At 43.9% G+C, this 17,798-nt stretch overlaps 1 protein-coding gene across 23 annotated transcripts; it reads left to right on the top strand.

Annotated features, from left to right (window-relative positions):
- Positions 1-11,521: 11,521 nt before the first annotated feature.
- On the top strand, positions 11,522-17,578 carry LOC125518328. 23 transcript variants are annotated; one of them, XM_048683211.1, is made up of 8 exons: positions 11,522-12,408; positions 12,494-12,614; positions 13,080-13,257; positions 13,749-14,049; positions 14,277-14,348; positions 16,109-16,112; positions 16,857-16,907; positions 17,015-17,578. In XM_048683211.1, the coding sequence occupies exons 4-8, from the start codon at positions 13,997-13,999 to the stop codon at positions 17,165-17,167; spliced, it is 333 nt and encodes a 110-aa protein (XP_048539168.1). In that variant the 5' UTR covers positions 11,522-12,408; positions 12,494-12,614; positions 13,080-13,257; positions 13,749-13,996; the 3' UTR covers positions 17,168-17,578. The 23 variants fall into 23 exon arrangements, 5 of the variants coding, with proteins under 5 accessions (XP_048539168.1, XP_048539179.1, XP_048539164.1 ...); XM_048683222.1 differs by having other exon boundaries at positions 13,075-13,257; XM_048683207.1 differs by having other exon boundaries at positions 12,494-12,620.
- Positions 17,579-17,798: the final 220 nt, after the last annotated feature.

The following is a 17,798-nucleotide window of genomic DNA, read 5'->3' as shown; positions in this document are numbered from 1 at the left end:
TGATGGTCCTTTTAAGGTGTTAGAGAAAATAAATGATAATGCATATAAACTTGAGCTACCTGTAGATTTTGGGGTTAGTCCCACTTTTAACATTGCAGATTTAAAGCCTTATTTGGGTGAGGAAGATGACTTCCGTCGAGGACGACTTCATTTCAAGAAGGGGAGGATGATGAGGACATCAATACCATTGTTACACCCACAGCCCCTACTGTTACATATACTGGACCAATTACTAGAGCTCGCGCACGCCAATTAAATTACCAGGTACTTTCGTTTCTTGGTAATGATTCTAATGTTCATGAGATTATGATGCTGCCTAAATTGGATACATTTGTTTTGCTTACAAATGAAGGGCCTAGCTTGGAGAAGGATGAACATTGGAGCAAGAACACGCATGGAGTTGATGGCATGCGCAAGGGGATCAAGAACGGAGTTACAAGTGATGATTTCAGGACTTTGAAGCCGCCATAAGGAGTGCATGAAGCCTTGGACGAAATATACAAGATGCCACTTCATAATATTCGTCCATAGGCTATTCTAGGTGCTGCGTCACCTTATTAATGGGCCAGGCCCATGTAATTTCGAAATACTTATGTATAGGCTATTTTTAGAGTCCGTATGTGTGGGGAAACAAGAGTTAGGGTTGGTTTCGGACCCCACCCTCAAGGGCCACGAAATTCCCCTCTCTTCCTCCATATATACAGCCTTTAGGGCGTCGTTTAGACTTTAGGTTTTGTTTAGATTAAAAGTTCGCCATAGCTGCAACTTCGCGTACTTCGTTTGTGTCCAACGACCAGACCAAGACGTCATAGAACCCCACCTTGATCAATAAAGCTTTCATCTTATATTCGCAATATGCAGATTGCAATCTCAGTTTCTTGCTTGTTCTTCGTTTGCTTGCAGGAAACAGGCCCTCGTGGTCAGGTTGATCGTGCTCCGGCGTGGTCAATAGCCCCTCGGAAGTTGGTTTAGCGATTGCTAAGGCGCGACGTCTCGCACGTTCGTAGTCGGATCGTCAAGGTCGACTCCCACAGAAAACGATAGCCTCCATCTCATCGAAACATCGGGACACCCTCGCCTCTATCATCCTAGATATTTTGAGGAGCGATAAACAAGTACAACTGAACATTCGATGAAGCAAACAGTGTAATGGATTGACAATGTGTTAATCGTATATCCTTTATAAATATGCATAACATTTTAGCACAATATTACTTCAGTAAGTAATAGATATCTCCCGCCATTATATGTACCATGCGGCTTGGTCCACATATGAACACTTTAAGATCACGGGCCCAAAGTGATGGGGAACGTAGCAGAAATTCAAAATTTTCCTACGTGTCACCAAGATCTATCTATAGAGAAACCAACAATGAGGGGAAGGAGAGTGCATCTACATACCCTTGTAGATCGCTACACGGAAGTGTTCAAGAGAACGGGGTTGATGGAGTCGTACTCGTCGTGATCCAAATCACCGATGATCCTAGTGCCGAACGGACGGCACCTCCGCGTTCAACACACGTATAGCCCGGTGACGTCTCCCATGCCTTGATCCAGCAAGGAGAGAGGGAGAGGTTGAGAAAGACTCCATCCAGCAGCAGCACGACGGCGTGGTGGTGGTGGAGGAGCGTGGTACTCCAGCAGGGCTTCGCCAAGCACCGCAAGAGACGAGGAGGGAGAGGGGTAGGGCTGCGCCAAGAAGGAGATGAATCGTGTCTTGGGCAGCCCAAAACCTCAAGTATATATAGGGGGAGGGGAGGGGCTGCGCCCCCACCTAGGTTTCCACCCCTAGGGGTGGCGGCCAGCCCTAGATCCCATCTAGGGGGGCGGCCAAGGGGGGAGAGAGGGGGGCGCACCACTAGGTGGGCCTTAGGCCCATCTGAGCCTAGGGTTTGCCCCCTTCCACTCTCCTTGCGCCTTGGGCCTTGGTGGGGGCACCAGCCCACCTGGGGCTGGTCCCCTCCCACTTGGCCCATGCAGCCCTCCGGGGCTGGTGGCCCCACTTGGTGGACCCCCGGGACCCTCCCGGTGGTCCCGGTACACTTACCGATACCCGAAACTTTTCCGGTGACCAAAACGACTTCCCATATATAAATCTTTACCTCCGGACCATTCCGGAACTCCTCGTGACGTCCGGGATCTCATCCGGGACTCCGAACAACATTCGGTAACCAGCATACATCTATTCCCTATAACCCTAGCGTCATCGAACCTTAAGTGTGTAGACCCTACGGGCTCGGGAGTCATGCAGACATGGCCGAGACAACTCTCCGGTCAATAACCAACAGCGGGATCTGGATACCCATGTTGGCTCCCACATGCTCCACGATGATCTCATCGGATGAACCACGATGTCAAGGATTCAATCAATCCCGTATACAATTCCCTTTGTCTCAGGTACGATACTTGCCCGAGATTCGATCGTCGGTATCCCGATACCTTGTTCAATCTCGTTACCGGCAAGTCTCTTTACTCGTTCCGTAACACATCATCCCGTGATCAACTCCTTGATCACATTGTGCACATTATGATGATGTCCTACCGAGTGGGCCCAGAGATACCTCTCCGTCACGGAGTGACAAATCCCAGTCTCGATTCGTGCCAACCCACAGACACTTTCGGAGATACCTGTGGTACCTTTATAGCCACCCAGTTACGTTGTGACGTTTGGCACACCCAAAGCACTCCTACGGTATCCGGGAGTTGCACAATCTCATGGTCTAAGGAAATGATACTTGACATTAGAAAAAGCTTTAGCATACGAACTACACGATCTTTGTGCTAGGCTTAGGATTGGGTCTTGTCCATCACATCATTCTCCTAATGATGTGATCCCGTTATCAACGACATCCAATGCCCATGGTCAGGAAACCGTAACCATCTATTGATCAATGAGCTAGTCAACTAGAGGCTTACTAGGGACATGGTGTTGTCTACGTATCCACACATGTATCTGAGTTTCCTATCAATACAATTCTAGCATGGATAATAAACGATTATCATGAACAAGGAAATATAATAATAACCAATTTATTATTGCCTCTAGGGCATATTTCCAACAGTCTCCCACTTGCACTAGAGTCAATAATCCAGTTCACATCGATATGTGATTAACACTCAAGGTCACATCCCCATGTGACTAACACCCAAAGAGTTCTGGGTTTGATCATGTTATGCTTGTGAGAGAGGTTTTAGTCAACGGGTCTGCAGCATTCAGATCTGTATGTACTTCGCAAATTTCTATGTCATCTTGTAGATGCAACTACTATGCTACATTTGGAGCCATTTCAAATAACTGTTCTACTTGGAGCTTTTCTAAATTGTTGATCCATTATACGTATCCGGTATCTCTACTCAGAGCTATCCGGATAGGTGTTAAGCTTGCATCGACGTAACTCTTTACGTCGAACTCTTTATCACCTCCATAACTGAGAAACATATCCTTATTCCTTTAAGGATAATTTAGACCGCTATCTGGTGATCTACTCCTAGATCACCTTTGTACCCTCTTGCCAAATATGTGGCAAGGCACACATCAGGTGTGGTACTCAGCATGGCATACCGTATGGAGCCTATGACAAAAGCATAGGGGACGACCTTCGTCCTTCCTATTTCTTCTGCCGTGGTCGAGCTTTAAGTCTTAACTTCATACCTTACAACTCAGGCAAGAACTCCTTCTTTGACTGATCCATCTTGAACACCTTCAAGATCATGTCAAGGTATGTGCTCATTTGAAAGTACCATTAAGCGTTTTGATCTATCCATATAGATCTTGATGCTCAATGTTCAAGTAGCTTAATCCAGGCTTTCCATTGAAAAACACTTTCCAAATAACCCTATATGCTTTCCAGAAATTCTACGTCATTTCTGATCAACAATATGTCAACAACATATACTCATCAGAAATTCTATAGTGCTCCCACTCACTTCTTTGGAAATACAAGTTTCTCATAAACTTTGTATACACCCAAAAACTTTGATCATCTCACCAAAGCATACATTCCAACTCCGAGATGCTTACTCCAGTCCTTAGAAGGATTGCTGGAGCTTTGCATACTTGTTAGCATCTTTCAGGATTGACAAAACCTTCCGGTTGTATCACATACAACCTTTCCTCAAGAAAATCGTCGAGGAAACAATGTTTTGGCATCCTGTCTGCAAGAATGCAGTAATCGCTAATATAATTCCAACAGACTCTTAGCATCGCTATGAGTGAGAAAGTCTCATCGTAGTCAACTCCTTGAACTTGTCGGAAAACATCTTAACAACAAGTCGAGCTTTCTTAATGGTGATACTTACCATCATTGTCCGTCTTCCTTTTAAAATCCATATGTACCTAACAGCCTTACGACCATCAAGTAGTTCTTCCAAAGTCTACACTTTGTTTTCATATATGGATCCTCTCTCGGATTATATGGCCTTGAGCCATTTTGGAATCCAGGCCCACCATTGCTTCTCCATAGCTCGTAGGTTCATTGTTGTCTAGCAACATGACTTCCAAGACAGGATTACGTACCACTCTGAATTAGTACGCATCCTTGTCATCCCACGAGGTTTGGTAGTGACTTGATCTGAAGTTTCATGATCACTATCATAAGCTTCCACTTCAATTGGTGTAGGTGCCATAGAAACAACTCCCTGTGCCCTGCCACACACTAGTTGAAGAGACGGTTCAATAACCTCATCAAGTCTCCACCATCCTCCCACTCAATTCTTTCGAGAGAAACTTTTCCTTGAGAAAGGACCCTATTCTAGAAACAATCCCTTATTGCTTTCGGATCTGAGACAGGAGGTATACCCAACTGTTTTGGGTGTCCTATGAAGATGCATTTATCCGCTTTGGGTTCTAGCTTATCAGCCTAAAACTTTTTCACATAAGCGTTGCAGCCCCAAACTTTTAAGAAATGACAGCTTAGGTTTCTCTAAACCATAGTTCATACGGTGTCATCTCATCGGAATTACGTGGTGCCCTATTTAAAGTGAATGTGGTTGTCTCTAATGCCTAACCCATAAACTATCGTGGTAATTCGATAAGGGACATCATGGTATGCATCATATCCAATAGGGTGCAGTTATGATGTTCGGACACACCATCACACTATGGTGTTCCAGGCTGTATCGGTTGTGAAACAATTTCCACAATGTCTTAATTCTGTGCCAAACTCGTAATTCAGATATTCATCTCTACGATCATATCATAGACATTTTATCCTCTTGTCACGACGATCTCTCACCTTCACCCTGAAATTACTTGAACCTTTCAATAATTCAGACTCGTGATTTATCAAGTAAATATACTCAACATCTACTCAAATCATCTATGAAGTAAGAACATAATGATATCCACTACACGCCTCAGCACTCATTGGACTGCACACATCAAGATGTATTACTTCCAACAAGTTGCTTTCTTGTTCCATTTTACTGAAAACGAGGCTTTCAGTCATCTTGCCCATGTGGTATGATTTGCATGTCTCAAGTGATTCAAAATCAAGTGACTCCAAACGATCCATCTGTATAGAGTTTCTTCATGCATATCTACCAATAAACATGGTTTGCATGTCTCAATCCTTTCAAAAATGAGTGAGTCCAAAGATCCATCAACATGGAGCTTCTTCATGCGTTTTATACCAATATGACTCAAATTGCAGTGCCACATTTGTGTGGTACTATCATTACTATCTTATACCTTTGGCATGAAAATGTGTATTACTACGATTGGGATGGTATTATTCAAATAAACAGAGTAACCATTATTCTCCTTAAATGAATAACCGTATCGCGATAGACATAATCCAATCATGTCTATGCTCAACGCAAACACCAAATAACAATTATTTAGGTTTTAATACCAATCTCGATGGCAGAGGGAGCGTACGATATTTGATTAACCTTGGAAATACTTCCAACACATATCGTCATCTCACCTTTTAACTAGTCTTCGTTTATTCCGTAGCCTTTTGTTTCGAGTTACTAACACTTAGCAACCGAACCGGTATCTAATACCCTGGTGCTACTAGGAGTACTAGTAAAGTACACATTATAATGCATATCCAATATACTTCTGTCGACCTTGCCAGCCTTCTCATCTACCAAGTATCTAGGGTGGTTCTGCTTCAGTGTCTGTTCCCCTTATTACAGAAGCACTTAGTCTCGGGCTTGGGTTCAACTTTGGGTTTCTTCACTAGAACAGCAACTGATTTGTTGTTCCATGAAGTATCCCTTTCTTGCCCTTGCCCTTCTTGAAACTAGTGGTTTTACTAACCATCAACGATTGATGCTCCCTTTTGATTTCTACTTTCACGGTGTCGCGAATAGCTCAAGGATCATATATATCCCTGATATGTTATAGTTCATCACGAAGCTCTAGTAGCTTGGTGGCAGTGACTTTGGAGAACCATCACTATTTCATCTGGAAGATCAACTCCCACTCGATTCAAGCGATTGTTGTACTCAGACAATCTGAGCACAAGCTCAAGATTGAGCTTTTCTCCCTTATTATGCAGGCTAAGAAAATCGTTGGAGGTCTTATACCTCTTGACGTGGGCACAAGCCTGAAATCCCAATTTCAGTCCTTGGAACATCTCATATGTTCTGCGATGTTTCAAAAACGTCTTTGGTGCCTCAATTCTAAACCATTTAGCATTACGCACTGAACTATCATGTAGTCATCAAAACGTGTATGTCAGATGTTTGCAACATCCACAGACGACGTTCGAGGTTCAGCATACTGAGCGGTGCATTAAGGACATAAGCCTTCTATTATCTGCATAAATGTTACTATCAACTTTCAACTAATTTTTCTCTAGGAACATATCTAAACAGTAGAACTGAAGCGCGAGCTACGACATAATTTGCGAAGACCTTTTGACTATGTTCAGGATAATTAAGTTCATCTTATGAACTCCCACTCAGATAGACATCCCTCTAGTCATCTAAGTGATACATGATCCGAATCAACTAGGCCGTGTCCGATCATCACGTGAGACGGACTAGTCATCATCGGTGAACATCTCATGTTGATCGCATCTTCTATACGACTCATGTTCGATCTTTCGGTCCTCCGTGTTCTGAGGCCATGTCTGTACATGCTAAGCTCGTCAAGTTAACCTAAGTGTTTCGCATGTGTTCCGAGGCCATGTCTGTACATGCTAGGCTCGTCAACACCCGTTGTATTCAAACGTAAGAATCTATCACACCCGATCATCACGTGGTGCTTCGAAACGACGAACTTTCGCAACGGTGCACAGTTAGGGAGAACACTTCTCTTGAAATTTTAGTGAGGGATCATCTTATTTAAGCTACCGTCGTTCTAAGCAAATAAGATGTATAAACATGATAAACATCATATGCAATCAAAAAATGACATGATATGGCCAATATCATTTTGCTCCTTTTGATCTCCATCTTCGGGGCTCCATGATCAACATCGTTACCGGCATGACATCATGATCTCCATCATCGTGTCTCCATGAAGTTGTCTCGCCAACTTATTACTTCTACTACTATGGCTACCGGTTAGCAATAAAGTAAAGTAATTACATGGCGTTGTTCAATGACACGCAGGTCATACAATAAATAAAGACAACTCCTATGGCTCCTGCCGGTTGTCATATTCATCGACATGCAAGTCGTGATTCCTATTACAAGAACATGATCAATCTCATACATCACATATCATTCATCACATTCTTCTTGGCCATATCACATCACATAGCATACCCTGCAAAAACAAGTTAGACGTCCTTTAATTGTTGTTTGCATGTTTTACGTGGCTGCTATGGGTTTCTAGCAAGAACGTTTCTTATCTACGCAAAAACCACAATGTGATATGCCAATTGCTATTTACCCTTCATAAGGACCCTTTTCATCGAATCCGATCCGACTAAAGTGGGAGAGACAGACACCCGCCAGCCACCTTATGCAACTAGTGCATGTCAGTCGGTGGAACCGGTCTCACGTAAGCGTACGTGTAAGGTTGGTCCGGGCTGCTTCATCCCACAATGCCGCCGAATCAAGATTGGACTAGTAACGGTAAGCATATTGAACAAAACTAACGCCCACAACTACTTTGTGTTCTACTCGTGCATAGAAACTACGCATAAACCTAGCTCATGATGCCACTGATGGGGAACGTAGCAGAAATTCAAAATTTTCCTACGTGTCACCAAGATCTATCTATAGAGAAACCAACAATGAGGGGAAGGAGAGTGCATCTACATACCCTTGTAGATCGCTACACGGAAGCGTTCAAGAGAACGGGGTTGATGGAGTCGTACTCGTCGTGATCCAAATCACCGATGATCCTAGTGCCGAACGGACGGCACCTCCGTGTTCAACACACGTACAGCCCGGTGACGTCTCCTACGCCTTGATCCAGCAAGGGGAGAAGGAGAGGTTGGGGAAGACTCCATCCAGCAGCAGCACGACGGCATGGTGGTGGTGGAGGAGCGTGGTACTTCAGCAGGGCTTCGCCAAGCACCGCAAGAGACGAGGAGGGAGAGGGGTAGGGCTGCGCCAAGAAGGAGATTGAATCGTGTCTATGGCAGCCCAAAACCTCAAGTATATATAGGGGGAGGGGAGGGGCTGCGCCCCCACCTAGGTTTCCACCCCTAGGGGTGGCGGCCAGCCTAGATCCCATCTAGGGGGGGCGCACCACTAGGTGGGCCTTAGGCCCATCTGAGCCTAGGGTTTGCCCCCTTCCACTCTCCCTTGCGCCTTGGGCCTTGGTGGGGGGGGGGGGCGCACCAGCCCACCAGGGGCTGGTCCCCTCCCACACTTGGCCCATGCAGCCCTCCGGGGATGGTGGCCCCACTTGGTGGACCACTGGGACCCTTCTGGTGGTCCCGGTACATTACCGATAAACCCAAAACTTTTCCGGCGACCAAAACAGGACTTCCCATATATAAATCTTTACCTCCGGACCATTCCAGAACTCCTCGTGACGTCCGGGATATCATCCGGGACTCCGAACAACATTCGGTAACCACGTATATCTATTCCCTATAACCCTGGCGTCATCGAACTTAAGTGTGTAGACCCTACGGGTTCGGGAGTCATGCAGACATGGCCGAGATAACTCTCCGGCCAATAACCAACAGCGGGATCTGGATACCCATGTTGGCTCCCACATGTTCCACGATGATCTCATCGGATGAACCACGATGTCAAGGATTCAATCAATCCCGTATACAATTCCCTTTGTCTATCGGTACGATACTTGCCCGAGATTCGATCGTCGGTATCCCGATACCTTTTTCAATCTCGTTACCGGCAAGTCTCTTTACTCGTTCCGTAACACATCATCCCGTGATCAACTCCTTGATCACATTGTGCACATTATGATGATGTCCTACCGAGTGGGCCCAGAGATACCTCTCCGTTACACGGAGTGACAAATCCCAGTCTCGATTCGTGCCAACCCAACAGACACTTTCAGAGAGACCTGTAGTGTACCTTTATAGCCACCCAGTTACGTTGTGACGTTTGGCACACCCAAAGCACTCCTACGGTATCCGGGAGTTGCACAATCTCATGGTCTAAGGAAATGATACTTGACATTAGAAAAGCTTTAGCATACGAACTACACGATCTTTGTGCTAGGCTTATGATTGGGTCTTGTCCATCACATCATTCTCCTAATGATGTGATCCCGTTATCAACGACATCCAATGCCCATGGTCAGGAAACCGTAACCATCTATTGATCAACGAGCTAGTCAACTAGAGGCTTACTAGGGACATGGTGTTGTCTATGTATCCACACATGTATCTGAGTTTCCTATCAATACAATTCTAGCATGGATAATAAACGATTATCATGAACAAGGAAATATAATAATAACCAATTTATTATTGCCTCTAGGGCATATTTCCAACACAAAGTGCCTTTATCAAGAGAAGTATCCACGACAACTTCATGTATGTGTGTAACCTTGCGTGGAGACTGCACAAAAGCAAAAGGTTATCCTTGTTATTCAATCTCAACACTCATAAGGCATTCAACTCAGTCCAGTGGGAGTACATTCTTGACCTCCTCCGACGGAGAGGGTTCTAGAGAAAATTTAGGAATTGGGTCACCGTCCTATTGCACTCCTCACCTTCACGAGCCCTTCTCAATTGGTGTGGCCGGCTCCAAGGGAACCCCCTATCCTCGTTCCTTTTCGTCATTGCCATTGATCCCCTTCAACAAATACTTAATTTAGCAATAAGCATGGCGTTCTTCACAAGATTAGAGAAACCTGGTACTACAATGATAACTTCACTTTATGCAGACAATGTACTTGTTTTCATGAGCCCCATTAAAGAGGACATTGACAATCTTGCGTGCATTCTCCGTTGCTTTGGAGAATTCACTGGACTATCCACACATTTCCAAAAGATCTTTGTCGTTCCTATTTATTGTGGCAAAAAAACTTGGATGCTATCCTTGGGAGCCTCCCGGCCGCCCATGCTTCATTCCAAAACAAATATCTGGGTCTCCCACTTTCGGTTTGGCAACTTAAAAGGGCTGATTTTTCTAGTTCATTGAAGACAAGATTGCCAAACGACTTGTTTTTTGGGATGCAAAAACATCACCACCATGGCTCATGGTGGTTTTGTTAAATCACCTCCCAAGCAATCTACCACATCACCCTGCTCATCCCACTGAGTGTGTTGCATAGCATCAGCAAGATTGAAAGGGCTTTTCTTCAGTTCGAAACGGACAAAATAACCAGTGTAAAATGCAAGGTCAATGGTGAAAATTGACAGTAGCTAAAATAGACACATTAGGTAGGATACGTGTCAATGGTGAAAGTTGTGCTAGAGTTGGACTTGTAAAAAAAAATGTGTAAGTCGAGCACGTGTAACCTGAACCTCATATACGAGACGAGGATGTCGCATTGTAGCTAAAATAGACACGCGGTACATCGCCCATGGCTAGGGTGGCCAAACCGGCATGACGGGTGGTCGGAGGACAACCTCGAATGTACTTGTTATACTGTATGTCAATTTAGTACTCCCTCCATCACTTCGCATTGAATTTCTTTAATTTCTAGCCGCAGAGCTAGAATCACTGCCATGCGACAGGATTGTGTTTGGTGAGAGAATTATAGCAATTTGTTGGTGAGGATTAAATTACGAGGGTGGGGTGGGGGTGTTAAAGAAAGGGGCTGCCATTTATAATCGCAATCACCAGCTTCATTATAGGGCTTGTTTTGAACTACTCCGCTTCACCAAAATTAGTTTCACTCCACCAAATCTACTTTGGAACAGTTTCATACAAAAGTTGTAGCACTACCTAAGAGAATGTTTGGCTTCCATGTAGCTCCAGCTTCAAGAATAGGGAATTTGATGAAAACGATCTATCTACTACCACTATAAAAGAAAGAGAGCGGCAGATCCAAACAATCGGATCCATCCATCTACAAAATCTAATGGCTCGTAATCCTTTGATGTTTAACGCTGCAAGCCACGGGGTAATCAACTAATCCATCCATCGCTACCCCCCCCCGCCGTTCGCAAAAAGAAACCGCTGCGCAATGTGCGCACCACGCCCGCACGACTTCCGCCCGCTCGCCCCGCCAAAAGAAAAAAAAAGGACTTCCGTCCGCTCCTCCTCATCCATGCCCGCACACCAGTCGTTCCCCACAGCACGGGCGGGCCGCCCATCCTCCCGCCGCCTCCCGCCGTTCGCCGCTCGCATCCTCCTCCTCTCGGCTTGGCCTCCCCCATCCTCCCGTCGTTCGCTAGCCGCCCTCCCGCCATATGCCGTTCGCTAGAGATGCGGGCGGACGGTTGGGCTGGCGAGCGGTGGCAGGTTCGTCGCGCGACAGGTCGCCTGGGATGCTAGCCGTGGATGCGGGTCAAGCCGACTCGGGCGGCGGCGCATCTTCGGGAGAGGAGAGGGGAAAAGAAGGAGAGTCCTGGGGGCGGCTGAGGAGGTGCTCGCCGGCGAGCGGGCTCCGACGGCCGCCTGGCGCGCGGGGTTGGATGGGGGCGTTTCCCGGCAGTCGCGGCCGTCCTCGCGACACCAACTAGCCGAAAGCATCGCCGCTCCCCGCCGCCCGCCGACGCGACGTCGCCTGCCCCTCCTACCCACGCGACAATGTCGCTCCTCGGCTCCTCCCCGCGCGACACCGCCTTCCCCAAGAGCGCCCACCCCGTCGTCCTCCTACTCCTCAGTGCCTCCTTCTCGCCCGCCCGCAACGCCTTGCCTTGCAGCGGCGCCTGACACACGCACGGCCCACACTGGAGCACGCCGCCCCTCGCTGCCCGGTTTTTCTTCTTTTCCGTCGCACTGTGCGAAATCTGCCCCATGCTCGGTCTGGATCTACATAAGCGGTTGAGAGAGAGAGAGAGAGAGAGAGAGAGAGAGAGAGAGAGAGAGAGCACAGCGAAGACGCACACACTGTGGATTGTGGAAGAGGTACGTAGGACAGCACCCCTCTGTGTTCTTCCTTTTGGGTCTACTTTCTCTCACACACATGTGTATCTGTACTGATTCCCTGCAGGAAGAGGACATGCTGTTGGATCCGAGCACCTGTCGGAGGAGCATAGGCATAAGGAGGCATCCATGAGACAAGTTTTTTTTAATTCGTATTTCTATGTCTGCATGATGACATTAGTTAACTGGTAATAGTAAGTCACTGCCATACATCACTGATGAAACAGTTGTTTTTTCCCATTTAGCAAAGAAATTATGATCTGTTCCTCTACCAATAATTGTAAATTAGTAATGACACCCAATCTAGCACCTGTCATGTTGTTTGATTTGTCTCTCTATATATATGTTCTCATGAGTGGTCATAGTTTTACATGACGATTTCCAGAATATGAATACATTGAAAGTTAATTTGATTTTCATAAATGTGTCCAATTTTGGTTGTATAAATCAATTTTTAATTTGGCATCCCATTCCATGCCAAGAATCAAATGACAAGCTGAATTTGTTCCTATGTAACGGGGTTCAGTAGCTTCCCTCTCCTGAATTATTCTTGTTGTAATTTCATGGTTATGCAATTATCAATCTTCTCTTACTCATTTCACGTGTCCATAGTTAGCCAGGCAACTGAAGGTGGGTCATGTATTTTAGCACAGGTTCGATGTGGCGGTTGTTAACTTATTCCAACTGTGAAAAATGGTAGTTGTTGCCGGATGAATTTCTGGTCTCGCACCTCCTTATTTCTGGTCTTGCACCATGGACGGCCTGAACGGCGCTGACGCGTGCTTCTCCGGAGGAGGGCCATGTGACGGCCAGACCGGCAGACATAGCCAGGTAAGACCAAGTGCTAGATACTGTCATGAGATAAATTTTGATGGATAGGATTTTAATAAGTTAGCGGTGTAGGTCGAGACGACGAAGAGATTGGTATGCATAATGTGTAGGCAGAATATGATACATTTACATGACAGGTCTAGGCTCGGCTGGAGAGCTTTAGGCTTTTTATTGATTAAGCTTAACACTTCCGCTCACTCATTATTACTCTGTATTCATCAAAATTATTTATTTTGTACTATATTGTAGCATGTTCGACAAACACAATCAGAGACGGCCATGGTGCTAGCTGATAGCACTTGCTAACTTAAAAAGTTTACATACATTTTCTCTAATTATATGAGTGTTTCTTACCAACTATTGAGCCTACCAGTTTTAGATCTATGTCTCTAAGGCCACTACTCAACTTCAGGTCGGTACTTCGCGGTAGCGTATACCTCCATAATTCTCCATCGAAGATACTAAAGTTTGTTGATGATGATTTGTTTCAGGATATGTGGTACAAGGGATTCGAGGCAAATTGAGGAAGGAGCTGGAGCAGGTGGTGGATTAAGGAAAGAGCTGGAGCAGAGACGGATTAGAGCTGCTTAAGTGCAGATTTTTAGACTAGCCTGCTTGAGTACATGTTCTTAGATTGCATATGGAAGGGAACTTACGTGCATGTTGTTTGGATTGCAGGATGGAAGGGAACTTAAGTGCATGTTTTCGGATTGTACATGAACTAAGTTCCTGCTGAAAAATGGTGACTGCATTTAGAGCTGGCATTGGTGCTTGGTCAGACATGGTGTCTTTGTAACTACACTAAGTTCCCTGGTTCTTGCTTAAAAATGTTTACAAGATAACATTTCTAAACATGATCTAGAAGCCCTCAAACCAGATCAAGCTCGGTACATTGGAATAAAAAGAATGACAAGGCAGTTAGAAGTTCAGAATTCTATATAGGATATATATACTTGGTTGTACCATATTTAGCTGAACTAAAGTAGATGCTGTAACTGTGTTCACATGATTTTGAACAGGCCCATGGAGAGAAGCCCTAATGTACACCCAAGGTTCAGGGAGGTGATCCAGGTTTTCAAGAAGGTTAGAAGGTTAGTTGCTTGTGCAATTCAGTTCAAATGTAGCTTGTTGCTGGAAGGAGTAGAGTTTGATTAGATCGGATCAACGTTATTTGGTATTTTGGTAGTGGTTAAGTATGGGATATGCACCTGCCATTTTTCTATGCATATTGTTCTGTCCATGTATGTTGCATCCTTTTGACTTATGTATGATGTGTTCAGTGATGTCATTGGTGACTCATGTGAAGTTGCTTTGTTTGATTCAAGTGCAATTAGACCGTGGCAGCCATGCGGAATATATGCATGAAGCCGTGAGCAGTGAGCAGCTTACCTATTTATTATTGTTGGCCTTTTCAGTTGGATTTAGTATAGCTGGTTTACCTGCTTCTCAGATGACGAACAAAGACTAACATTATCTCTTTATTCTTGCATCTTATACCCTCAGCTTGAGAAAAACAAACCTTATCATTTCCATTTGTAGAATTAATATCATATTTGAGGGATCAGTTGGCACTGATGCCTAAAATGTGTTTTTTTTCGCATGCTTAATTGTACACAGCTAGATAGACATGCATAAGTAGTTAGGTTGATGCACAAGTCAATTTACAGTAGGATTATGAGGACAATCAACTAAGCTCCAACAACTTATCTGCTATTTTCAGATCAGCAAGGCAAGAATAGCTTTATTGTTTCTCTGTTCTTTCCTTATTCTCACACAACAGAAAAACTAAATTTATTTCTTTTGCACTTTATGTTTCTTAATGTTGTCAGACTAATACAGAAGAACAAAAAACTAACTGTTGATGCTTTGTCTGTCCAGCTAGCCGGCAAGTCAGATAAAAGTGTCATCTGATACGAGAAAGTACTACTGTTTTCATTTATAAAAGATAAATAAGTGTTAATTTGGCAAGTCTGTTAGTTGATAACCTTACCTGATGTTAAGAGGGTGAGTGGTTAGTGTAAAATAACTTTGAGATCATCTCCTTTTGCAGTTCTGACCAATTTTTTCTTCACATCATTTTGAAATTCTTAGTTTGTTTTTTGAGTTATCCATATTGTACCCATGTCATGCTGAATGAACGTGCATGCTGTGAGAGAGATAGATGGAAACTGTAATTCTTCAGTGTCATTGTACATTATGTAGAGTTATATTTTGAAAATCACTGTTTCGATGTCTCATCAAGGTTGAGGCTCATATTGTTTAAGAATGTTGCTCACCAATTCACCATTGTTTTTGGCTGACCCAATTTATGTAAGCATGTACAGAATTAGACTGCGAAACACAAACCAGATATATTGGTTCACTAAACTCACAGTTATCAGGGAGAAATAACATAAACTCTTTCGTTTCAAGCATTTTTTCTTATTAAGTTTCCTATATCTGATCTACTTCACACATTATATAACTATGAAACTGCTAATAATTATTCACAACGGCATCTCTAAATTCATCATGAGAACATGCTATTTGTCTCTCTGACAATGTGTCATGATGATCTGGGCATCTGGCTTATCTTAATGTTGTCAGACTGATACAGAAGAACTGAAAACTAACTACAGTTTGGATGTAACAACGTACACGGCATAGCTTGACACCACGTAGAAGTCAGGAGAGCGCCCACGTTGCCTAGGTTGAATTCAAGTTTTGCCTCCATTTTATCCAGATCCTTGCTATTGTGGTTAGGTTTTAGAGATCAGAGTTGTTGTATCTATGCAAGTGAAGAGTACTCCATCTAAATTTGATTGCAGAACAAACAACACGTTTTAACTACATGCTTTTCAACTTCCTGCAGGAGGGTGAGTGGATTAGTCGCCGATTAGTGCCTTCATTGTTGTTGAATAAACTGGCTTCAGCTCTGATGCATGTGAACTGTGAGGTGTTTTTGGTATGGGAATGATGAGGTTCTGATGGTCTATACCTGATTGCAAGGTTTGGGTATGAATTAAATTTGCATCCAAACTTGGCAATTATCTTCTATGAATTTAGGCATTGTTCACATGTCATTTGAGTCAAACAGAAATATGCTTCTGAAATGCTCCAATTTGCTGCTTTTCACATTTAGAGAAGGTTGTTTTATTTCGTATTCATCAGGTTATGCTAAAGCAGAAGGCATTGTGCTGACATTTTTTAAGCCTTACTTGATTTTGATATGTGGTTAGCCGTTTGCCCTTGCACCAAAAACAAACACTATTCCTATGTCTTACTTAGAAGCAAAGGTGCATTAATTATTAACTGGTTGATATATGTTCCATGGTGGGTGGCATAGAAAACAAAGCTTCTTTCTAAGACATGATGTTCTGTTACTAGCAAAAAAGTGTTAGAATTTATAAGTACTTATTCAAAGAAAATAAAAACTGACTGGAGAACTGTTTGCTTCTACCATTCCTTTCAAGTTAAGGCAAAAATCATATTGGCATGTAGCTTGTGCTCCTGCAGAGTTCTTTTTGTTTTGATTTTTTGTAATGTTAAAGGCATATCGAATAATGAAATTGCAATAGTTATGATCCCTAGGCCCGACAAAAAACTGACGAGAGTATTAGGTGGTGGCAGGTATCAGGCTACAACAGCTGAATTGCAAGTCTTCTGATGAGGTATTGTGCTTCACCTGATATGCTTATATGGCCGTGTACCTTGTGTGCAGGTTTGCATTGCTATCTTGAATATTTTTCTGTCTTTCTGAACCTTTTACTCTGCTCAGCTTTTGCGGCAAGGAGGAGCAATCTTACAGTGCAAAGATGAAGAAGGGGCAATTCCTCTTCATGGTGCTTGTGCTTGGGGGTATGCATTATTTATTTGCATTGAGCTTATACTTCTTTGCCCCAAGGAGAAGGTTTCATGCCCCAAGAAGTAGAATACATACAGATAGGCACCCATCGGGATCAAGAAACCAAAGTCTGGGCCCTGTTAACTACTCCCTCCGTTCCAAAATAGATGACCCAACTTTGTACTAACTTTGTACTAAAGTTAATACAAAGTTGAGTCGTCTATTTTGGAATGGAGGGAGTACAAAGCAAGTCGATGCCAGCATACATATGAGAAACTGATGGGCCTGTCAGAGCGAACCCCTGGTTGAAATTTGTCAAAAGACTGGGCGGTAAACTGAGTGGTAGTCTTAGTATCTTAATACACAACTTGCATACTATGGGAATTGTGTTTATGTTGTTATGGGATTATGGAGTTATGATCTAAAAAACTTATGGAGTTATGATCTAAAAAAGAACTATGGAGTTGTGTGCAAAGAAAGGACATAATGTTTCTCAAATTGCCCTTTATATCTCTATGTTTTGCACTTTATCAAAGGCGCAATTAGTTGAGCTCTCAAGCCAAGTTTTTCCAGCATGATTTCACTTATGGTTCCTTGCGGGAATTTTGAAGAAGGAAATATTTCGCCTATGACAACCTAGAACTTGCTAGCTGTGTAGTCCGTTGTTTACCATGGTAGGGTGATATCCTATTTTTTTCTAAGTAGATATAGTTATATT

The sequence above is a fragment of the Triticum urartu genome, chromosome 1 (assembly GCF_003073215.2).
Source record: "Triticum urartu cultivar G1812 chromosome 1, Tu2.1, whole genome shotgun sequence".
NCBI lineage: Eukaryota > Viridiplantae > Streptophyta > Magnoliopsida > Poales > Poaceae > Triticum > Triticum urartu.
This window is presented reverse-complemented; position numbering and strand designations above follow the sequence as displayed.

Bases quoted from the DNA above. Each gene is read 5' to 3' on its own strand.
- LOC125518328 (XM_048683211.1), top strand. From the start codon at position 13,997: ATGGTGACTGCATTTAGAGCTGGCATTGGTGCTTGGTCAGACATGGTG. The intron at 14,050-14,276 runs GTAACTACACTA...GATTTTGAACAG, and splicing joins TGGTCAGACATGGTGTCTTT to GCCCATGGAGAGAAGCCCTA. The intron at 16,908-17,014 runs GTATTGTGCTTC...TACTCTGCTCAG, and splicing joins ATTGCAAGTCTTCTGATGAG to CTTTTGCGGCAAGGAGGAGC.